This window comes from Gallus gallus, chromosome 12 (assembly GCF_016699485.2).
Source record: "Gallus gallus isolate bGalGal1 chromosome 12, bGalGal1.mat.broiler.GRCg7b, whole genome shotgun sequence".
NCBI classification, from domain to species: Eukaryota; Metazoa; Chordata; class Aves; order Galliformes; family Phasianidae; genus Gallus; species Gallus gallus.
In genome coordinates this window covers 2,474,962-2,498,948 of record NC_052543.1, presented here as the reverse complement: position 1 = coordinate 2,498,948, position 23,987 = coordinate 2,474,962, and the positions used below count along the sequence as shown (strand labels likewise).

Genomic DNA, 23,987 nt, shown 5'->3' with positions numbered 1-23,987 from the left:
TATTTAAAGGGAGATTATAAACAGGAAGGGAATCAACTTTTTACTCTGGTAGATGACTGTGATAGGACAAGGGGGAATGGTTTTAAGCTCAAGGAGGGCAGGTTTAGCTTGGATGTCAGGGGAAAGTTCTTTACAGAGAGAGTGGTGAGATGCTGGAACAGGCTGCCCAGAGAGGCTGTGGATGCTCCGTCCCTGGAGGTGCTCAAGACCAGGCTGGATGGGGCCCTGGGCAACCTGCTCTAGTACCAGACCTGGAGGTTGGTGGCCCTGCCTGCGGCAGGGGGGTTGGAAATCGGTGATCCTTGGGGTCCCTTCCAACCCAAGCCATTCTATGATTGGAAGTGCTGAAGCTACAGACACAGTTCAAGTTGCCATTTGCTTTAGAGGCATAGATCAAGAACGTAATGTCATGGAAGAGATGGCTTCTTGGTTGCTGTGAGAGGATACAACTCAACCTCTTGATTTGTGTAAAGCAGTAAGGAATACGTTACAGCTACTCTGTGTAACCTTTGTCAGTGTATCCCCTACAGCTGCCGATGGCACACAGCGAGGCTTAGCCCGGGGACGCGGTGCCTTCTGTTTCCCAAGCTCCCTGCCAGCAGTAGGCTGGTGGTGCTCTGAAGCCTCCGAGCCCTCCAAATCCAGCTCTGAGCCTCACATATTGGGCTCACCTCTCGCACGAGGCTTCGGACTCTGGAAAGAGGGTTTGAGTCCTGAAACTCGGGTTTGGGGCTGAAAAGGACATTTCTGGCCTTAAATGAGGCTCTGGGCCTTGAAAGGAAAAACAAAAAAGGGGTACAGAGGAACTTTACATCCTGAGGTGAGGAGGTGAGGTCAGTGCCTCTGTGTTGTGGAAGGGCACCTTTATTCTGAGGGCTCAAACCCCAACGTAGGGGGCCCAAAGCCTCATGTCAGCGTACAGAGCCTCCTCCTGCAGCCCAAAATTCCGACTTAAAGACTCCAAGCATCTTCCTGAGGATAAAAGGGGTCCAAAGCTTCCCATCTGGGTCCTCACGGCCTGTCTGTTTTTGTTCCCAGGAGTTCTTTGTTGGGCTCAAGCTTCACTTCAGGGTCTAAAAGCCCTGCATCAGGGTCTGAACCTCTACTCTGTAGAACGCACCCGCTCCTGTAGCACCCACACACTCATGTGGGGGACCCTGGCCTGGGCTGCAGGGCCCAACCGCTGAGGTTTGGCTCTACAGCATTGCTGTTTGGGTGAAATGCATTCTTTTTAGGCCCCTCGAAAGGGCCGGCTCAGCAGGGCCACATCTGCTCTCAGTGTTCCAGCCTGAGGACATACAGCTGTCGGAGCGTGACAGGGAGGGCACAGCAGGCCGCTGCAAGGGCGGTGGCTGCCATACCGGGCCCAGACTGTCAACAGCAAGACCCATACCCTTGTGGGAGAGTTGGCTGAGAGCCTCTGTGGAGGGCTCGCTGCCTCGTGCATGCTGAGCGAGCTGTCCTTGTTGGCGGCACGGAACGAGACTGGGGGCCCGAGGCCTCTGTGGATGGTCTCAGCCCTCTGCGCAATGTCCAGCGCTCCTTTGCAGGGTTCACGTCCTCATGCTTAAAAGCCACAGTATCTGCTTTGCAGGTCAGATTTCTACTTTGGAATGTGCAGAGCCTCCTGCTGAGGAGCAGAAGCTGCCTCTCTCCGTGTGAACTGCCGTTGTAGGGGCTCCAGTCCACCTTGGAAGGTCCCAAAGCCTTACTTCAGGGCACTAAACCTCCTTTATCAGTTCCATCCCATTCTTTTGAGGCACAAATGCACCTTTTAGGGCCCAAGTGGATCACTTGTTTTTCCTTTGGTTCTTGATATCTAAAGTGGCTGTGGGAGTGCAGTGTACACACATTTGTGGTTTAACCCAGCAGGTAGCTGAGCACCAGACAAGGTCTCCCCGAGCCTCCTCCAGTCTAATCAATCTCGGTTCCCTCAGCCGCTCCTCATAAGACTTGTGCTCCAGACCCCTCACTTGCTTTGTTGCCCTTCTCTGGACAAGCTCCAGGGCCTTGATGCCTTTCCTGTAGTGAGGGGCTAAAAACTGAACACAGCACCTGAGGTGTGGCCTCACCAGAGCTTCATCCTATTGGTCTCAGCCCAGAAATGAGCTGTCCACATCCCTGTGAAGGACCTTCCTACCCCCAAGCAGATCGCCACTTCCTGCCATCTTGGTGTCATCTGCAAACCTACTGAGAGTGCACTCAATCCTCTCATAGAATCATGGAATTTCTCAGGTTGGAAGAGACCTTAAAGATCATCAAGTCCAACTGCAACCTAACCATACTACCCAAACTCTAACAACCCTCCACTAAATCATCCCCCTGAGCACCACATCTAAACAGTTTTTAAACACGTTGGTGATGGGATGGTGACTCAACCACCTCCCCGGGGAGCCTATTCCAGGGCTTAACAACCCTTTCTGTAAAGAAGTTTTTTCTGATATCCAACCTAAACCTCCCCTGGCACAACTTGAGGCCATTTCCCCTCGTCCTGTCACCTTTCACCAGTGAGAAGAGATCAGCCCCACTCTTGTGTAAGCACCTTTCAGATATTTGAAGAAAGCAATAAGGTCTCCCCTCAGCCTCCTCTTTGCCAGATTAAACAGCCTCAGTTCCTTCAGTTGCTCCTTGTAGGCCATATTCTCCAAGCCCTTCACAACCCTTGTTGCTCTTCTTTGGACCTGCTCCAGCACCTCAATGTTCTTTCTGTACTGAGGTGCCCAAAACTGAACACAGTACTCGAGGTGAGGCCTCACCAATGCTGACTACAGGGCAGGATGACTTCCCTCGTCCTGCTCACCACACCATTCCTGACACAAGCCAGGACGCCATTGGCCTTCTTGGCCACCTGGGCTCACTGCTGGCTCATATCCACCTGTCCATCAGTACACCAAGGTCCCTTTCCGTCAGGCATCTTTCCAGCCTCTCCTCCCCAAGCCTGTAGGGTTGCCCGGTGTTGTTGTGGCCAAAATGCAGGACCTGACACTTGGCCCTATTGAAACTCATACAGTTAACCTTCTCCCTTTGATCCAGTCTATCCAGGTCCCTCTGTGGTGCCCTTCTCCCCTCAGGCAGATCAACACTCTCTCCCAACTTGGTGTCGTCTGCAAACTTACTGAGGGTGCACTCAATCCCCTTGTCAAGATTGTTAATAAAGACGTTAAATAGAAGCAGCCCCAGTACTGAGCCGTGGGGGACACCGCTTGTGACTGGCTGCCAACTGGATTTAACTCCATTGACCACAACTCTTTGGGCCCGGCCATCCAGCCAGTGTTTCACGCAGCAGAGCATACGCCCATCCAAACTGTGGACCGCCAGCCACAAGGATGTTATGGGGGACAGTGTCAAAGGCTTTACTGAAGTCCAGGTAGACCACATCGACAGCCTTACCTTCATCCACTAAGTGGGTCACCTTGTGGTAGAATGAAATCAGGTTTGTCAGACAGGATCTACCGTACATAAACCCACGCTGACTGGGCCTGGTCCCCTGGTTGACCTTTAATTGATCCATGATGGATCCCAAGATTATCCGTTCCATGACCTTCCCTGGCACCAAAGTGAGACTGATAGGCCTGTAGCTACCAGGATAATCTTTCTGGCCTTTTTTGAAGATGGGTGTCACATTTGCCAGTCTCCAGTCCACTGGGACATCCCTGATTAGCCAGAACTGTCAAAGGATGACGGCAACCACATCCACCAACTCCCTCAGCACTCTAGGGTGCACTCCATCTGGTCCCATGGACTTGTGAATGTCCAGCTTTCAGAACAGGTCCAAAACCATCTCATCATGGATTGTTCAGGGCCTATTCTGCTCCCCATCCCTATCTATCAATGCAAGGGGCTGTGTGCCCAGGGAGTAACTGAGGCAAAGAAGGCATTAAGTACTTCAGCCAGATCATCAATAAAGTTATTAAACATGATGGGCCCCAATACAGACCCCTGGGGAATGTGAGAGACGCTCAACTTCAATAATTTCTGATCAGGAAAAGATCTCAATGAAGAGCAAAGTTTTTATTCGTTATTTAAATAGTGAGTGGGCATCCCTCTTATGGCAAAGGAGACATTGAGTGCACACTCATTTGAACACTTCTCATTATATACCTCTTTCTCCCATTGCAGGTTTTTACTTTACTGTTTCCTGCTGGCTACTGCTGGCTACTCCAGGCATACAGTCCATGCAACACAGTTAATAATTCATCTTTCCATATGAGATGTACCACCAACCTCGTGTTTTCAGGATCATTTTGTACATTCCTATGGATACAGGAGGGCTTGAAGCTGTTATACCTGCTTCATCCTATGCCAAGCTTTCCTTACCCTGATCTGTATTTTTCCTTCCTTTACTACTTAGAAAGGACATATTTAAGAATAAACCTATATCAGAAAATATGTAAAGGTCACTAAGCCCCAGTTCCTGACTTATGACCCCTATTATGCTGTGCTAGCAAGCACAAATTTAATTCTGTATTTACATTTATTAGCAGTTTTTCCTTGAATATTCTTTTGCAAAAGCTCACGTTGTTTGTATTTGAACATGGTGGGTATTGCTTAAGCCCTCTGTGTTAATTTCTTACCCTGGCCCATGTCCTAGCCTCTGCTCTGTTCTGCTGCTCAGCATCTTTCTTGCAGCAGCTGTTTTATAAGAAAGGTATAAGTTCAGTAAAGGCCTATACCCTGGTATTAGAAGTTTCTACTGCTGTCATGGAGTTATCTCTAGATCTGTCTGTGCTTGTGACAGGGGAATAGGAGGCCCATCAGTCCGAAAAGAAAGGGGTGGGGGGTGTCAATGGTTTACAGGCCCATTCAGGCCAGTTCTGTGACTGACAGGGCAGGGGATCCACAGACCCATGCCCTGGGAAAGGGGAAAGGGATAAAGGCGAAAGCATAGAGAGATGGGCCTAAAAACAAAACAGTGGCAACGAGCTAAGAGAGAAAACCAATTTACTAAATATGATATTGGAATGCAAGATAACACAATATAATACCATATAATTAGAATTGAAGCTAATAAATCAAATAAAATGAGAGAGAGAGTGTGTCCAAAACCTTACTCTAAAGCTGAAGGTGAGATAGCTAGGGATCACGCACTGCTGAGATGAGCAGCAAAAAAAGAGCAATCTCGTGACTTGCAAGCAGCTTTATCTTTTCCTCTGAATGGAAAATGGAAACACAAAGTTCTCTGGGGTATGTAGTTCTTTTCTTCTGAGAACCAGGTACCCAGAAACACAGCAGTCCGTGGTACTGGAGCACTGACTCTAGCTCCCAGTGCTTTACATAATGTTATGGTGTGGAATACCGATAACAAAAATCATAAAACCATGACAATGGCGGAAACACAGTCTAACTCTCACAGGAACACCACTTGTGACAGGTCGCCAGCTGTATTTAACTCCATTCACCACCACCCTGCGCCCAGCCCTTCAGCCAGTTCTTTACCCATCCAAGCCACAAGATGCCAGTTTCTCCAGGAGAATACAGTGAGAGACAGTGTCAAAGGCTTTCCTGAAGTGTAGGTAGACTACGTCAACAGCCTTTGCCTCATCTACCAGGCGGATCACTTGATCATAGAAAGAGATCAGGTTGATCGAGGAGGACCTGCCTTTCATGAACCCACACAGGCTAGGCCTCATGCCCCAGTTGTCCCAGGAAATCAGCTTTATAAATGGGTAAATAATGATAGACAAGGGGGAATGGTTTTAAACTAAAGGAAGGAAGATTTAGGTATGGTGTTAGAAGGAAGTTTTTCACTGACAAGGTGGCGAGGTGCTGGAACAGGTTACCCAGAGAAGTTGTGGAAGCCCCATCCCTGGAAGTATTCAAGGCCAGGTTGTATGGGGCCCTGGGCAGCCAGATCTAGTACTTGATCTAGCCATTGGCAACTCTGCCTGCATCAGGGGAGCTGGAACTTGGTGATCCTTGAGGTCCCTTCCAACCTAAGACATTCCATGATTCTATGATTCGATGATCTTAAGATGATCTGCAACCTAACTGTCCCCGGCACCAATGTAATAGTGACAGGCCTGTAGTTCCCCAGGTCATTCTTACAACCCTTCTGGATGGGAGTAACGCTGGCAAGATTCCAATCACCTGGAACCTCTCCAGTTGAGCAAAAATGCTGATAGATGGTGGAAAACAGCTTAGCAATCACCACTTGAAGGTCCCTCAGCACCCTTGGGTGGATCCCATCTGGTCCCATGGACTTGTGACAGTCCAGATGAAGAAGCTGGTCTCTATGTGTTTCCACCTGAATCGCAGGGAGCTTATTCTGCTCTCCATCCCAGACTTCCGAGGATAATTGGTCTGACTTTTAAAGACAGATGAAAAGAAGGCATTGAGAACCTCAACTTTTTCCTTATCTTCGGTAGTCACATTCCCCACCGTATCTGGTAAGGATGAAGATTATCCTTAGCCCTCCTCTTATTCTTAACACATATGTAAAAAGGTTTTTTTGTTCTCTATTCTGACAGTGGGCAGGTTGAGTTAATGTTGGGCTTTCATCTCTCTAATTTTCTCCCTGCAAATCCTGACCACTTCTATGTAATATCCCTGAGTTGCCTGTCCCTTCTTCTACAGGAAGTAAACTCTTCTTCTCTCCGGGATCCTCAGCAAAAGTTCCCTGTCATTCCCTGCCAGCTCATTTTACAGCACAGGAGGACAGCCTGATCCTGTACCTCTAAGTCTTCCTTCTTGAGGAGTGACCAGCTTTCCTGGACCATTTGCTCTTCAGGACTGAATCCCAAGAAACCCTCCAGCACCTTGACTAATTCAAAACTCTCCCTCCGGAAGCCCAGGGCAGCAGTTTTGATGACCCCCCCTTCCTAACTTCACAAAGAATAGAGAACTCAACCATCTTGTGGTCACTGCCCTAGAAAGCTCCTGACCTCCACATCTCACATGAAGCCGCTCTCCGTTGCAGCGCCGGGCACCAGATCCAAGCCAGCCCCAAACACACCGGGGGAGCAGGCGGGAATCAACCCCAAGTGCTGAGAGCTGCACCCACAGCTACACCAGACCAGGAGCACTGGGGTCCTCAGGGGATTCCACAGAGGCTGCTGGAAGCCGGTCCAGGTCCATCATCTGCATGGAGCCCGCGGGTGACAGCAGGTCGTACAGCACCATGGTGTGCCCATCCTGCCGGCACGCCTGGTTCCACCGCGCCTGCATCCAGGTAGGAGCCCCGGCCCTGTGGGCACGGCAGGCGCTCAGCAGCACCAGGCCCCGCTCACGCTCACACTGCTTGTGTTTCTGCTGCAGGGAATGGCCCTGCGCGCTGGGCTTCGCTGCTCCCAGTGCCCCCTCTGCCGAGACAGAGACGCATTTTTAGGAGAATTGTTCAGCATGGGGATCCGAATCCCAGACAGGTGGGTGTCTTTCAGCCAGCTCTTGAGATGTGAGGGCACAAGAGCTGAGTCTGCCCAGGGACTGCCCGGGCAGGCCAGGTCCTTTGCTGGTCCCATGGGCGTAGGCCTCACCTTCATGGAGAAGGTGGAGATGGGCTTTGGCTGGAAGAGCAGGGATGGTCTGGGTCAGTCTTACTCTGGTGACACTGAGTTTTAACCACGTTCTCTCTCTTACGTATCAGAAGTCCAATGTGGGAGGAGAACAATGCCTATGCATCTCTGGGAGGAAGGCACGGGAGCTGTGATGCCAGCGTCTGCCGTTACCCACACGGCAGGGAGCAGGCAGAGGAAGCTGGGTGAGTTACCTCTGTGTGGGATCGCAGCCTCACCACAGGCTGGGGGAGCACAGACTGAGCACCAGAGCTCTGCCAGGCACTCCCTGGCTCAGGGCACTTTGTCCTCACGGCCACAACTGGTTTGTTTCCCCAGGCCCTGGGGGCTGCTTCTCTGCAGCTCCTGTGCTGCACAAGGCACTCATCGGCACTGCTCCAACTTGAGTCAGAGCACAGCCAGCTGGGAGTGCAACGCCTGTGCTGGAGAGGACACTGGTAAGAGGCAAACAGCTGCGTGCTGCTGGGCTGGGGCCAGGTGAGGGCTGGCAGCGGCTGCTCAGAGTGGCCTTGCTCAAATCCCTCTAGCTCGGGACAAATGGGATCCAGTTCCATCCCATGGCTGGAATTCCATCCTGCTCACCTTCCTGCCTCCCCTTACAGCCTCCAGCACCAACTCTGATCTTTCTGGCCTCAGCACCATCAGCAGGCCTGGGCTGGGGCCACCCCGAGGCTCCGCAACAGCAGAGAGCAGCAGCTCCAGCACCACCAACCAGGCCCCATCGACACCAGCTCACAGTTCCCGTGAGCCTGAGAGCAGCGTCCTTTCCAGCCAGCGCAGGACGGACCGGAGGAGAATCAGCCCGCGTTTACACCGGGATGGGAATGCCTGCAATCAGCCCCGAGGACACCGTGGGAGCTGCCGTAATGCTGCCTCCACTGCTGAGAGCAGCACCCCAAACTCTTCCAGCCAGGGGACATCGAGGCACTCCCCCGCAGCTGGCTACAACCTCCGGTGCAGACAGGGACTGCGGGCCCGGACACGAAGCCGCTCTCCGTTGCAGCGCCGGGCCCCGGATTCTCCAAGCCAGCCCCAAACACACCGGGGGAGCAGGCGGGAATCAACCCTAAGTGCCGAGAGCTGCACCCACAGCTACACCAGACCAGGAGCACCGGGGTCCTCAGGGGATTCCACAGAGGCTGCTGGAAGCCGGTCCAGGCAGCCAGGGCGGGCCCGGACTCGAAGCCGCTCCCCTCGTCAACATCGGGCTGCTGAGACCCACAGCCAGCCCCGAAGACGCCGCAGGAGCCGGTCCAGGCGGCGAGGGCCAGCCCAGGGGCAAAGCCGCTCCCGGGTACCACGTCGGGCCCAGAACATCAACAGCCGGCCCCAGTGATGCCATAGGAGCGGCCGTGTGCAAGCTCCACTTGTCCAAACCTTTCCAAAGTCATCAGAGTCCATCGCAATAAAACACAGTTCCATCATGCCACTGTCGCTTTCATTCTTCTCTGCCTTTCCCGAGGTGGGCAGCTTTAGGGGCTGGAACCACGGGGATCCCTTCCCCCCAGCACCCAACCCATTCCTTCCTCCCCGCAGCCCGCTTCAGGCTGAGCTGGGTTCTGGCCCCGACTCCAGCGGGGTGCAACGTTTCCAACGTGCAACGTGGTGGAGGCCAGGCTGGCAGCTGCAGCCCCGTTCTGGGGGTGTTTCTGACATCTTGGGGACGCCGCTGTGTTTGGGACATGCAGGCAGCCCCGGGGCTGCTGCCGCTGGCTGGGGGGTGGGCCAGGACCCGGGCTTTCCTCCTGCATTCGGGCAGTGCCTCAGGTCTGCTGCCACTGCTCTTCAACGTGATGTCCATCGTACATTTCTGTCGAGATTCTGTCATTCTGTGAATCGAGCCATTTATTGCAACGAGAGGTAATCAGCAGCAAATAATCAAAGAGTAAGGCCTCGAGAACATCACGGGAACACGGAAACACTTGACTGGGATACTGATGGAGCCACAGGCCCGGCAGCATTCAGGTGGGGCCAGGAGGCTGGATGTGTGGCCCAGTGCCTTCAGCAGCACCAACACGCCGGGTTCCTGCGGGGCTGCGTCCGGCACCGGGCCCCTCACTCTGCGCTGGCTGCAGGAGCCGCCGCCCTCCTGCTGGGGTGCCCTCACCCCTGTGACGTGTGATGGTTCCACAGGGGGTGGCACAGAGCGGCCATTGTGACCTGTGGGGTGTGGAACAGAGCTCAGGCTGCGGGGCTCAGGCCAAGCTCAGTGCGACTTGGTGAGGTGAGCAGGGAGGAAGGGGCTGCCTGAGGCTGCCGAGGGAGGAGGGTTCCCCAGCGCTCGGGGACCTGAGCTGCGAACTCAGCCTCGTCCCGCTTCTCCCATAGGTTGGCACGCGGAGGAGAAAGCCTGGTGTTGCTGGGACAGACACTCTGCGAGTGCTCACTGTTGATGCACACGATGTCCGAGGGGACACAGCAGGCCGCCGGCTCGAGGGAGCCTGGTGAGAGCAAAGTATCCCTGCACGCAGCTCCCTGCCTCCAGGCAGAGGGGTGCCGGGGGTCTGCCTGCGGCGGAGAGGGGAGGCGGGGGCACGCAGGGGCTCCCCAGCCGCCGCGGGCAGGGCCCCTCTGCTCCTTGGCCAGGGGGCCGCGGTTGGGCTGTGGCTGCCTGCTGGCACCGCTGGGCCTGCACTGCCCCTTCCCCTCCACGGCCTCCGGCCCTGCCCCTCAGCTGGCACGGCCGGCACACAGCAGCCCCTGGGACAGCCCCCGGGGGCACCTGGACCCACAGGGCGCTCACTGCTGTTACTCTCTCCTCTCTAGCATGCATGCTCTGTGGCCGAGAGGACGTTGACGTTGGTATAATTGGGAACAAATACGTGATGAAGGGGATCTACTTCCATACTTTTTGTGTGGTAAGGTCACTCACGGTGCCAGCCTCCTTCCTCCAAGCAATGGCTTATGCCCTTCTGTCCTAACGAGATCACGCACTCTGCTCCTCTGCAGACATTTTCCTCTGGCCTTTTACAACGAGGAAGTGATGGAAATGCACATTTCTGCACTCAAGACCTCATTCGCACCTTGAGGCAGGCAGAGCAGACGGTGAGAACTACACCAGAACAGGGAGCTTTGTGCCAGGAGAGGCACAGCAAGCTTAGCCTGGTCCAAAGAAAGCAATCCCAGCCCTTCCAGCCAGCCCCAGGAGAAAGTCCTGCTCCTGTAGACGAGCCCTGTTCACCAGGCAGCTCTGCAGAGTGCCACCCAGCCCTGCCCGCACGCTGTGCCCTGCCCAGAGGTGCGGGGCCCGCTGCGTAGGCCCTGAGCCTGCTGCTGATGGGGGCCGCTCTGCTCTTTCTTTCCAGCTCTGCTTCGTCTGTGGCAATGTGGGGGCCACCATCACCTGCGCAGAGGCGGGCTGTGACCGCAGCTTCCATCTCCCCTGCGCCTCCGAGGGTGAATGTGTCACCCAGTACTTTGGAGAGTTCAGGTAAGGGCTGCCAGGCATCGCCAGCGAACCTCCAACCCCTGCTGTCAGCACCAGGCAAAGCTGCGAGGAACGCGCTGCGACAGCTCCCAGCTTCCTGGCAGAGCCAGAGCCAAGGCCTGGGGCTCCTTCCGGTTCCTCTGCCCTCCTCTCAGCACTTCTCACCTTGCCCATCCCTCCCATCTTCCCCCAGGTCCTTCTGCTGGGAGCACCGCCCGCAGCAGGCAGTGGAGGCAGCGCCGGCGCAGGACACGACCTGCATCATCTGCATGGAGCCCGCGGGTGACAGCAGGTCGTACAGCACCATGGTGTGCCCATCCTGCCAACACGCCTGGTTCCACCGCGCCTGCATCCAGGTAGGAGCCCCGGCCCTGTGGGCACGGCAGGCGCTCAGCAGCACCAGGCCCCGCTCACGCTCACACTGCTTGTGTTTCTGCTGCAGGGAATGGCCCTGCGCGCTGGGCTTCGCTGCTTCCAGTGCCCCCTCTGCCGAGACAGAGACACATTTTTAGGAGAATTGTTCAGCATGGGGATCCGAATCCCAGACAGGTGGGTGTCTTTCAGCCAGCTCTTCAGATGTGAGGGCACAAGAGCTGAGTCTGCCCAGGGACTGCCCGAGCAGGCCAGGTCCTTTGCTGGTCCCATGGGCGTAGGCTTCACCTTCATGGAGAAGGTGGAAATGGGGTTTGGCTGGAAGAGCAGGGATGGTCTGGGTCAGTCTTACTCTGGTGACACTGAGTTTTAACCACATTCTCTCTCTCATGTATCAGAAGTCCAATGTGGGAGGAGAACAATGCTTATGCATCTCTGGGAGGAAGGCACGGGAGCTGTGATGCCAGCGTCTGCCGTTACCCACGTGGCAGGGAGCAGGCAGAGGAAGCGGGGTGAGTTGCCTCTGTGTGGGATCGCAGCCTCAGCACAGGCTGGGGGAGCACAGACTGAGCACCAGAGCTCTGCCAGGCACTCCTTGGCTCAGGTCACTTTGTCCTCATGGCCACAACCGGTTTGTTTCCCCAGGCCCTGGGAGCTGCTCCTCTGCTGCTCCTGTGCTGCACAAGGCACCCATCGACTCTGCTCCAACTTGAGTCAGAGCACAACCAGCTGGGAGTGCAACGCCTGTGCTGGAGAGGGCACCGGTAAGAGGCAAACAGCCGCGTGCTGCTGGGCTGGGGCCAGGCTTGGCCTTGTTCAAGTCACTTTGACCCATGGGCAATGGGACCCTGTCCCACCCCAGGGCTGGAGTTTCACCTCTCTCACCTCTTTGCTTCACCTTGCAGGCCCCAGCACCAACTAGGTTCTTGCCAGACATAGCGCCACCAGCCAGCAGGAACTGGGGCAATTCTGAGGCACCACAGCACTGGAGAGAAGCAGCTCCAGCACCACCAGCCAGGCACCACTGACACCAGCACACGGTTCCCATGTGCCTGAAAACAGTGTCCTGTCCAGCCAGCGCAGGATGGAGCAGAGGAGAACCAGCCCACGTTTACACCAGGAAGAGAACGCCTGCAATCAGCCCCGAGGACACCGTGGGAGCTGCCGTAATGCTACCTCCACTGCTGAGGGCAGCACCCCAAACTCTGCCAGCCAGGGGACATCAGAGTCCTCGCGGCACTCCCCTGCAGCTGGCTACAACCTCCGGTGCAGACAGGGACTGCGGGCCCGGACACAAAGCCGCTCTCCGTTGCAGCGCCGGGCCCCACGTTCTCCAAGCCAGCCCCAAACACACCGTGGGAACAGGCAGGAATCAACCCTAAGTGCCGAGAGCTGCACCCACAGCTACACCAGACCAGGAGCACCAGGGGCCTCAGGGGATTCCACAGAGGCTGCTGGAAGCCGGTCCAGGCAGCCAGGGTGGGTCCGGACTCGAAGCCTGCTGAGACCCACAGCCAGCCCCGAAGACGCCGCAGGAGCCGGTCCAGGCGGCGAGGGCCAGCCCAGGGGCGAAGCCGCTCCCGGGTACCACGTCGGGCCCGGAACATCAACAGCCGGCCCCGGTGATGCTATAGGAGCAGCTGCGTGCAAGCTCCACTTGTCCAAACCTGTCCAAAGTCATCAGAGTCTATCACAATAAAACAGAGTTCCATCATGCCACTGTCGCTTTCATTCTTCTCTGCCTTTCCCGAGGTGGGCAGCTTTAGGGGCTGGAACCACGGGGATCCCTTCCCCCCAGCACCCATCCCATTCCTTCCTCCCCGCAGCCCGCTTCAGGCTGAGCTGGGTTCTGGCCCCGACTCCAGCGGGGTCACAACGTTTCCAACGTGCAACGTGGTGGAGGCCAGGCTGGCAGCTGCAGCCCCGTTCTGGGGGTGTTTCTGACATCTTGGGGATGTCGCTGTGTTTGGGACATGCAGGCAGCCCCGGGGCTGCTGCCGGCTGTGGGGTGGGCCAGGACCCGGGCTTTCCTCCTGCATTCGGGCAGTGCCTCAGGTCTGCTGCCACTGCTCTTCAACGTGATGTCCATCGTATATTTGCTTGGTCCAACTGTCTAGAAAAATAACCCGCTGGTCTCTCCCTGGGTCCGGTGTGTTCTACCAACTCTCCCAGTGCAAAGTGACGTCTTTCATGCCCATCCAATTCAAAAGGCTTTCCCAGACTGGGCCGTCCTAGAGCAGGGATAGACTTCAGAGCTGCTCTCAGTTGAATAAAGGCTGTTTGGCATTCTCGGTTCCAGTCCCAAATTTCTTCTTCTCCTTTCACAGCTTCATATTCCACCGTCCTCCATCAGTCCACAGTTTGGTACCCATCATCGACAGCATCCTGCCATACCTAAGGAAGCTTGCATTAACCATTTTGACTTTGGCTCTGGTATTTGATATATGGCTTCCTTGCGCTCTCCCTGCAGGCTTTGGTATCCCCAGGGGTGGTAAAACCAACACGAATCACAGACTGACAAGCTATTGGTGCCTTCTTCTTGGATACTCTGCCTCCCGCCAAGCTCGGAAAATTGAGGAGACTTGTTGTCACTTGTGTTCTTTCCTCCCTTGTCTCAGCACCTAGAAGGAGTTCATCTGCACCTTGGCGCAGCGTAGCTTCCAGCAGCTTGTGCCACCATCCCTCCAGTTCCTTAGCAAGCTGATTCCCAAATATGATGGGGCTATTTTTAAAGCCCTGGGGGAGCACAGTCCAGCACCACTGTGTTTTCCTTCCAGTTTGGGGGTTTTCACACTGCAACACAGAGGAGAGTATGTGGGGTTTTCCATAAGGGGATGTACTTCCATCACAAGTTGACTTATAGCCCTTCCATCCTGAACCAACTGACATTCTGTGGAGTGAGGCTTTCTGGTTGGCAGAAGTGCAGCACTGCACTGTGAACAGCATTCTCGTAACAGTCTGTGAGTCACAACCTTACCAATCAGAGGCTGAGTTCCTCCCCTACCTTCCATTTTTAGGAGGTACCGGTTTTGTCCTGTGGGCTTAGCTTCTGGCTTTACGGGTATTCATTCCGTTTCAGCTGCTTTGGATCATTCTGGGATTTCAGGAGCCCACCCCAGCGGATTTACAGCAGACAGTGCTTCATAGGGCTCTACGAGTTTATTGTATTAGCAGTTATTTGTGCGTTGAATTGGTTCAGTAAGTCTCTTCCAACTCAAGGTGTTGGACACCGAAGGATACACAAGAAATCCCGAGTCAACACCCAGTTTCCAATCCTCTTCTCAACCGCCTTTGTCCAAACAGAAAGTAAGGCTGCATGTCTTTGGCTGTTCACAAGACTGCGTTTAGCCAGCGTATCAAAACTCACTCATTTGCCGTAGCAGACGTTAGCCCTGCGCCCCGTGCCCCGGTTTCAGCCCAGGTAGGGCTAACATCGAACCAGTGCCGGGCCGGGCTGCTCTGTGGGAAGAGCTGCCACCATGATGGCGTGGGGAAAGGGAGCCCATGCGCTGTGCGTTGGACACAGCAGTAACTGGATCCAGGCCCAAAAGCAGCAGCACAATCTGCACCCCTTCTTCCATAGCATTTACATCAGCAGCAGCCGCTGGAGCTGCTCCAGCCAGCCAGGCCTGGGGCACTGTGCAGGGATACGGCCGCCATGGCGCGTGGGCCTGAGGGGCCGTTGGGGTTCCTCCAAGCAGAACCACGCGTGGCAGTAATGCCTGGTGCCAAAAGGTAAAATGGGCTGGAGGAGGGGAACAAGGCCCAGGAGAGTAGGAATCAGCATCTGCTCTTGGCAGCCTGTGAAATATAAGACCTGCTCTGAGAGAGCAGAGAAAGCCTCTGCTGTCGACTGCCTCTAAAAATGGCTTGCCTTACACAGGCCGGAGACTGGAGCCTTTTCCGCTGAGAAGTTCCCTGGAAGGAGCCGTTGTTCTCCGGATCTCCTCGTCAAGGAGGAGGTCGGCCTCGCCGGGGACGCCCAGCAGACTCCAGGCTCTGCGATGCCCAGCAGCCTTGGAGGGCGACTTTGCCCACCGTCCGCTTCAGGGCCTGTGGGACAAACAGAGACATTATGAACAAAAGACCTTGCAAATGAGTAAACAAGCTGGGCAGCTCCTTGCGCCAGACGTAGACACGCATGAGGCGCCCGGCTCTACACGTGACCGAGGGGTTGTGATGGGGGTATGAAAGGTTGTAAGCACCTACAATAAAGGTCTTTGTTCTGCACCAGCAATGGAGTCCGTGTCACACTTGCCACCAGGGCCCCCCTTCCATCAGCAGGTTGCTGCAGTTTTCCATTAGATGCACACATGGGTGAACATCTGGTTATTCATGGTGCCTGTGCTGCTTTTCTGGTCATAAGTTTGTAGCAATATGTGATATTGAAAGACGTATGCATCGTGCACCTTTCAGTGGTTGCCACAGTGATTAAATGGATGCATTCTTCCATGCCCAGTGTTACAAAGGCTGCTCCAAAGGTATTTCCTCCCATATGATGATACCGGCCCATGGCATCAGAGGGGGATGTTGGTGGGATGGCGGTAGAGGTTGACCCCCTCTGCCAACAGTGAGCACAGTGAGGCACTGGGTCGCGTGGTTCAGCAGTGGTGACAGCGAGAGTGGGTTACTCCCACTGGTGCAGGTGTTTAGGACCGTGGCATGCAGACTGTCAACCACCGCTGATGAAAATGCACAGCTAATTGTTGTAACTACGCTGAAAAATAGCTTTGTGAAGCGGAGAATTTGATCTATCAAACAGCGTTATTTTGCTCTTTGTATCGGTAGCAGTTTTGAAGGAAATAGGGGAGGCATTATTTTTGGAGCAACCTACCTAAATTTCTAGTACTTCCATACCCACATGCTAATGATGAGGACGTGCTAACACTAAGAACTAATGATGAGTGAAAGATGTGAGTGGTGCTCCAGGGGGGTCCGGACTGAGGGCCGTGGGGAAGAAGTGTTGATCGGCTTGAGGGCCCTATAAAGGGATGGGGATGGCTGGACGGATGGGCCGAGCGCAACTGGATGAGGCCCCAGAAGCCCAAGTGCTGGCTGCTGCTCTTTGGTCACAGCAACCTCAGGCAACACCGCAGTGCTGCAGCACCGTGCCCAGGTGCCCAAGAAGGCCCAGGGCATCCCGGGTGGTAGCAAAATGCTGCAGCCAGCAGGAGCAGGGAGGCGATCGTGCCCCCGTAGCCGGCACTGGTGAGGCCGCACCTCAGGTGCTGCGTTCTGTACTGGGCGCCTCACTACAAGACAGACATGGAGGCCCTGCAGTGTGTCCGTGGAAGGGCAACGGGGCAGGAAAGGGTCTGCAACAAAAGTCCCATGAGGAGCAGCTGAGGGAAGTGGGACTGTTCAGTGCAGACGAGGCTCGGGGGAGGCCTGAGCACTGCGCATCACTCCCTGTAAGGAGGTTGTAGTAAGGTCGGGGTCGGCCTCTTCCCCACGTAACAGCGACGGGACGAGAGGGAACGGCCTCAAGTTGCCCCAGGGGAGGACCCCGTTGGATATTAGGAAGAACACCTCTGCTGAAAGAGCAGTCGGGCACTGGCACAGCTGCCCGGGGAGCTGCGGGAGTCAGCGTCCATGGAGGTGTTCCAGGACCGTGGGGATGTGGCACTGAGGGGTGCGGGCAGCGGGCAGCTGCGGGGGTGGACGGTGGCACTTGGTGATCTTAGAGGTCTTTGCCAACCAGAGAGATTCTGTCATTCTGTGAATGGAACCATTTATTGCAACGAGAGGTAATCAGCAGCAAACAACCAAAGAGGAACGCCTCGAGAACATCACGGGAACACGGAAACACTTGACTGGGATACTGATGGAGCCACAGGCCCGGGAGCATTCAGGTGTGGCCAGGAGGCTGGATGTGTGGCCCAGTGCCTTCAGCAGCACCAACACGCCGGTTTCCAGCGGGGCTGCGTCCGGCACCGGGCCCCTCACTCTGCGCTGGCTGCAGGAGCCGCCGCCCTCCTGCTGGGGTGCCCTCACCCCTGTGACGTGTGATGGTTCCACAGGGGGTGGCACAGAGCGGCCATTGTGACCCATGGGGTGTGGAGCAGAGCTCAGGCTGCGGGGCTCAGGCCAAGCTCAGTGCGACTTGGTGAGGTGAGCAGGGAGGAAGGGGCTGCCTGAGGCTGCCGAGGGAGGAGGGTTCCCCAGCGCTCGGGGGCCTGAGCTGCTAACTCAGCCTCGTCCCGCTTCTCCCATAGGTTGGCACGCGGAGGAGAAAGCCTGGTGTTGCTGGGACAGACACTCTGCGAGTGCTCACAGTTGATGCACACGATGTCCGAGGGGACACAGGAGGCCGCCGGCTCGAGGGAGCCTGGTGAGAGCCAAGTATCCCTGCACGCAGCTCCCTGCCTCCAGGCAGAGGGGTGCTGGGGGTCTGCCTGCGGCGGAGAAGGGAGGTGGGGGCACGCAGGGGCTCCCCAGCCGCCGCGGGCAGGGCCCCTCTGCTCTGCTCCTTGGCCAGAGGGCCGCGGTTGGGCTGTGGCTGCCTGCTGGCACCGCTGGGCCTGCACTGCCCCTTCCCCTCCACGGCCTCCGGCCCTGCCCCTCAGCTGGCACGGCCGGCACACAGCAGCCCCTGGGACAGCCCCTGGAGGCACCTGGACCCACAAGGCGCTCACTGCTGTTACTCTCTCCTCTCCAGCATGCGTGCTCTGTGGCCGAGTGCACGCTGACCTTGGTATAATTGGGAACAAATACGTGATGAAGGGGATCTACTTCCATACTTTTTGTGTGGTAAGGTCACTCACAGTGCCAGCCTCCTTCCTCCAAGCAATGGCTTATGCCTTTCTGTCCTAACGAGATCACGCACTTTGCTCTTCTGCAGACATTTTCCTCCGGCCTTTTACAACGAGGAAGTGATGGAAGTTCACATTTCTGCACTCAAGACCTGATACGCACAGTGAGGCAGGCAGAGCAGACGGTGAGCACCGGACCAGAACAGGGAGCTTTGTGCCAGGAGAGGCACGGCAAGCTTAGCCTGGTCCAAAGAAAGCAATCCCAGCCCTTCCAACCAGCCCCAGGAGAAAGTCCTGCTCCTGTAGACGAGCCCTGTTCACCAGGCAGCTCTGCAGAGTGCCACCCAGCCCTGCCCTCACCCTGTGCCCTGCCCAGAGGTGCGGGGCCCGCTGCGTAGGCCCTGAGCCTGCTGCTGATGCGGGCTGCTCTGCTCTTTCCAGCTCTGCTTCGTCTGTGGCAATTTCGGGGCCACCATCACCTGCGCAGAGGCGGGCTGTGACCGCAGCTTCCATCTCCCCTGCGCCTCCGAGGGTGAATGTGTCACCCAGTACTTTGGAGAGTTCAGGTAAGGGCTGCCAGGCATCGCCAGTGAACCTCCAACCCCTGCTGTCAGCACCAGGCAAAGCTGCGAGGAACACGCTGTGACACCTCCCAGCTTCCTGGCAGAGCCAGAGCCAAGGCCTGGGGCTCCTTCCTGTTCCTCTGCCCTCCTCTCAGCACTTCTCACCTTGCCCATCCCTCCCATCTTCCCCCAGGTCCTTCTGCTGGGAGCACCGCCCGCAGCAGGCAGTAGAGGCAGTGCCGATGCAGGACACGACCTGCATCATCTGCATGGAGCCCGTGGGTGACAGCAGGTCGTACAGCACCATGGTGTGCCCATCCTGCCGGCACGCCTGGTTCCACCGGGCCTGCATCCAGGTAGGAGCCCCGGCCCTGTGGGCACGGCAGGCGCTCAGCAGCACCAGGCCCCGCTCACGCTCACACTGCTTGTGTTTCTGCTGCAGGGAATGGCCCTGCGCGCTGGGCTTCGCTGCTTCCAGTGCCCCCTCTGCCGAGACAGAGACACATTTTTAGGAGAATTGTTCAGCATGGGGATCCGAATCCCAGACAGGTGGGTGTCTTTCAGCCAGCTCTTCAGATGTGAGGGCACAAGAGCTGAGTCTGCCCAGGGACTGCCCGAGCAGGCCAGGTCCTTTGCTGGTCCCATGGGCGTAGGCTTCACCTTCATGGAGAAGGTGGAAATGGGGTTTGGCTGGAAGAGCAGGGATGGTCTGGGTCAGTCTTACTCTGGTGACACTGAGTTTTAACCACATTCTCTCTCTCATGTATCAGAAGTCCAATGTGGGAGGAGAACAATGCCTATGCATCTCTGGGAGGAAGGCACGGGAGCTGTGATGCCAGCGTCTGCCGTTACCCACGTGGCAGGGAGCAGGCAGAGGAAGCGGGGTGAGTTGCCTCTGTGTGGGATCGCAGCCTCAGCACAGGCTGGGGGAGCACAGACTGAGCACCAGAGCTCTGCCAGGCACTCCTTGGCTCAGGTCACTTTGTCCTCATGGCCACAACCGGTTTGTTTCCCCAGGCCCTGGGAGCTGCTCCTCTGCTGCTCCTGTGCTGCACAAGGCACTCATCGACTCTGCTCCAACTTGAGTCAGAGCACAACCAGCTGGGAGTGCAACGCCTGTGCTGGAGAGGGCACCGGTAAGAGGCAAACAGCCGCGTGCTGCTGGGCTGGGGCCAGGCTTGGCCTTGTTCAAGTCACTTTGACCCATGGGCAATGGGACCCTGTCCCACCCCGGGCTGGAGTTTCACCTCTCTCACCTCTTTGCTTCACCTTGCAGGCCCCAGCACCAACTAGGTTCTTGCCAGACATAGCGCCACCAGCCAGCAGGAACTGGGGCAATTCTGAGGCACCACAGCACTGGAGAGAAGCAGCTCCAGCACCACCAGCCAGGCACCACTGACACCAGCACACGGTTCCCATGTGCCTGAAAACAGTGTCCTGTCCAGCCAGCGCAGGATGGAGCAGAGGAGAACCAGCCCACGTTTACACCAGGAAGAGAACGCCTGCAATCAGCCCCGAGGACACCGTGGGAGCTGCCGTAATGCTACCTCCACTGCTGAGGGCAGCACCCCAAACTCTGCCAGCCAGGGGACATCAGAGTCCTCGCGGCACTCCCCTGCAGCTGGCTACAACCTCCGGTGCAGACAGGGACTGCGGGCCCGGACACAAAGCCGCTCTCCGTTGCAGCGCCGGGCCCCACGTTCTCCAAGCCAGCCCCAAACACACCGTGGGAGCAGGCAGGAATCAACCCTAAGTGCCGAGAGCTGCACCCACAGCTACACCAGACCAGGAGCACCAGGGGCCTCAGGGGATTCCACAGAGGCTGCTGGAAGCCGGTCCAGGCAGCCAGGGTGGGTCCGGACTCGAAGCCTGCTGAGACCCACAGCCAGCCCCGAAGACGCCGCAGGAGCCGGTCCAGGCGGCGAGGGCCAGCCCAGGGGCGAAGCCGCTCCCGGGTACCACGTCGGGCCCGGAACATCAACAGCCGGCCCCGGTGATGCTATAGGAGCAGCTGCGTGCAAGCTCCGCTTGTCCAAACCTGTCCAAAGTCATCAGAGTCTATCACAATAAAACAGAGTTCCATCATGCCACTGTCGCTTTCATTCTTCTCTGCCTTTCCCGAGGTGGGCAGCTTTGGGGGCTGGAACCACGGGGATCCCTTCCCCCCAGCACCCATCCCATTCCTTCCTCCCCGCAGCCCGCTTCAGGCTGAGCTGGGTTCTGGCCCCGACTCCAGTGGGGTCACAACGTTTCCAACGTGCAACGTGGTGGAGGCCAGGCTGGCAGCTGCAGCCCCGTTCTGGGGGTGTTTCTGACATCTTGGGGATGTCGCTGTGTTTGGGACATGCAGGCAGCCCCGGGGCTGCTGCCGGCTGTGGGGTGGGCCAGGACCCGGGCTTTCCTCCTGCATTCGGGCAGTGCCTCAGGTCTGCTGCCACTGCTCTTCAACGTGATGTCCATCGTATATTTGCTTGGTCCAACTGTCTAGAAAAATAACCCGCTGGTCTCTCCCTGGGTCCGGTGTGTTCTACCAACTCTCCCAGTGCAAAGTGACGTCTTTCATGCCCATCCAATTCAAAAGGCTTTCCCAGACTGGGCCGTCCTAGAGCAGGGATAGACTTCAGAGCTGCTCTCAGTTGAATAAAGGCTGTTTGGCATTCTGGGTTCCAGTCCCAAATTTCTTCTTCTCCTTTCACAGCTTCATATTCCACCGTCCTCCATCAGTCCACAGTTTGGTACCCATCATCGACAGCATCCTGCCATACCTAAGGAAGCTTGCATTAACCATTTTGACTTTGGCTCTGGTATTTGATATACGGCTTCCTTGCGCTCTCCCTGCAGGCTTTGGTATCCCCAGGGGTGGTAAAACCAACACGAATCACAGACTGACAAGCTATTGGTGCCTTCTTCTTGGATACTCTGCCTCCCGCCAAGCTCGGAAAATTGAGGAGACTTGTTGTCACTTGTGTTCTTTCCTCCCTTGTCTCAGCACCTAGAAGGAGTTCATCTGCACCTTGGCGCAGTGTAGCTTCCAGCAGCTTGTGCCACCATCCCTCCAGTTCCTTAGCAAGCTGATTCCCAAATATGATGGGGCTATTTTTAAAGCCCTGGGGGAGCACAGTCCAGCACCACTGTGTTTTCCTTCCAGTTTGGGGGTTTTCACACTGCAACACAGAGGAGAGTATGTGGGGTTTTCCATAAGGGGATGTACTTCCATCACAAGTTGACTTATAGCCCTTCCATCCTGAACCAACTGACATTCTGTGGAGTGAGGCTTTCTGGTTGGCAGAAGTGCAGCACTGCACTGTGAACAGCATTCTCGTAACAGTCTGTGAGTCACAACCTTACCAATCAGAGGCTGAGTTCCTCCCCTACCTTCCATTTTTAGGAGGTACCGGTTTTGTCCTGTGGGCTTAGCTTCTGGCTTTACGGGTATTCATTCCGTTTCAGCTGCTTTGGATCATTCTGGGATTTCAGGAGCCCACCCCAGCGGATTTACAGCAGACAGTGCTTCATAGGGCTCTACGAGTTTATTGTATTAGCAGTTATTTGTGCGTTGAATTGGTTCAGTAAGTCTCTTCCAACTCAAGGTGTTGGACACCGAAGGATACACAAGAAATCCCGAGTCAACACCCAGTTTCCAATCCTCTTCTCAACCGCCTTTGTCCAAACAGAAAGTAAGGCTGCATGTTTTTGGCTGTTCACAAGACTGCGTTTAGCCAGCGTATCAAAACTCACTCATTTGCCGTAGCAGACGTTAGCCCTGCGCCCCGTGCCCCGGTTTCAGCCCAGGTAGGGCTAACATCGAACCAGTGCCGGGCCGGGCTGCTCTGTGGGAAGAGCTGCCACCATGATGGCGTGGGGAAAGGGAGCCCATGCGCTGTGCGTTGGACACAGCAGTAACTGGATCCAGGCCCAAAAGCAGCAGCACAATCTGCACCCCTTCTTCCATAGCATTTACATCAGCAGCAGCCGCTGGAGCTGCTCCAGCCAGCCAGGCCTGGGGCACTGTGCAGGGATACGGCCGCCATGGCGCGTGGGCCTGAGGGGCCGTTGGGGTTCCTCCAAGCAGAACCACGCGTGGCAGTAATGCCTGGTGCCAAAAGGTAAAATGGGCTGGAGGAGGGGAACAAGGCCCAGGAAAGTAGGAATCAGCATCTGCTCTTGGCAGCCTGTGAAATATAAGACCTGCTCTGAGAGAGCAGAGAAAGCCTCTGCTGTCGACTGCCTCTAAAAATGGCTTGCCTTACACAGGCCGGAGACTGGAGCCTTTTCCGCTGAGAAGTTCCCTGGAAGGAGCCGTTGTTCTCCGGATCTCCTCGTCAAGGAGGAGGTCGGCCTCGCCGGGGACGCCCGGCAGACTCCAGGCTCTGCGATGCCCAGCAGCCTTGGAGGGCGACTTTGCCCACCGTCCGCTTCAGGGCCTGTGGGACAAACAGAGACATTATGAACAAAAGACCTTGCAAATGAGTAAACAAGCTGGGCAGCTCCTTGCGCCAGACGTAGACACGCATGAGGCGCCCGGCTCTACACGTGACCGAGGGGTTGTGATGGGGGTATGAAAGGTTGTAAGCACCTACAATAAAGGTCTTTGTTCTGCACCAGCAATGGAGTCCGTGTCACACTTGCCACCAGGGCCCCCCTTCCATCAGCAGGTTGCTGCAGTTTTCCATTAGATGCACACATGGGTGAACATCTGGTTATTCATGGTGCCTGTGCTGCTTTTCTGGTCATAAGTTTGTAGCAATATGTGATATTGAAAGACGTATGCATCGTGCACCTTTCAATGGTTGCCACAGTGATTAAATGGATGCATTCTTCCATGCCCAGTGTTACAAAGGCTGCTCCAAAGGTATTTCCTCCCATATGATGATACCGGCCCATGGCATCAGAGGGGGATGTTGGTGGGATGGCGGTAGAGGTTGACCCCCTCTGCCAACAGTGAGCACAGTGAGGCACTGGGTCGCGTGGTTCAGCAGTGGTGACAGCGAGAGTGGGTTACTCCCGCTGGTGCAGGTGTTTAGGACCGTGGCATGCAGACTGTCAACCACCGCTGATGAAAATGCACAGCTAATTGTTGTAACTACGCTGAAAAATAGCTTTGTGAAGCGGAGAATTTGATCTATCAAACAGCGTTATTTTGCTCTTTGTATCGGTAGCAGTTTTGAAGGAAATAGGGGAGGCATTATTTTTGGAGCAACCTACCTAAATTTCTAGTACTTCCATACCCACATGCTAATGATGAGGACGTGCTAACACTAAGAACTAATGATGAGTGAAAGATGTGAGTGGTGCTCCAGGGGGGTCCGGACTGAGGGCCGTGGGGAAGAAGTGTTGATCGGCTTGAGGGCCCTATAAAGGG

General features: G+C 56.0%; 2 protein-coding genes and 1 long non-coding RNA gene across 3 annotated transcripts; all 3 read left to right on the top strand.

Annotated features, from left to right (window-relative positions):
* The first annotated feature begins 11,333 nt into the window (after positions 1-11,333).
* LOC121106643 (PHD finger protein 7-like) lies at positions 11,334-13,743 on the top strand. Its single transcript, XM_040646579.1, has 4 exons — positions 11,334-11,487; positions 11,709-11,822; positions 11,956-12,074; positions 12,216-13,743. The coding sequence occupies exons 1-4, from the start codon at positions 11,384-11,386 to the stop codon at positions 12,230-12,232; spliced, it is 354 nt and encodes a 117-aa protein (XP_040502513.1). The 5' UTR covers positions 11,334-11,383; the 3' UTR covers positions 12,233-13,743.
* A 3,616-nt stretch (positions 13,744-17,359) lies between these two features.
* On the top strand, positions 17,360-18,681 carry LOC121106642 (PHD finger protein 7-like). Its single transcript, XM_040646577.2, has 5 exons — positions 17,360-17,421; positions 17,526-17,641; positions 17,969-18,060; positions 18,152-18,247; positions 18,504-18,681. The coding sequence occupies exons 1-5, from the start codon at positions 17,360-17,362 to the stop codon at positions 18,630-18,632; spliced, it is 495 nt and encodes a 164-aa protein (XP_040502511.2). The 3' UTR covers positions 18,633-18,681.
* Positions 18,682-18,719: 38 nt separating this feature from the next.
* Positions 18,720-20,663, top strand: LOC101748064. Its single transcript, XR_005839311.1, has 3 exons — positions 18,720-18,981; positions 19,068-19,761; positions 19,902-20,663. It is a non-coding gene; the product is annotated as a PHD finger protein 7-like (long non-coding RNA).
* Positions 20,664-23,987: the final 3,324 nt, after the last annotated feature.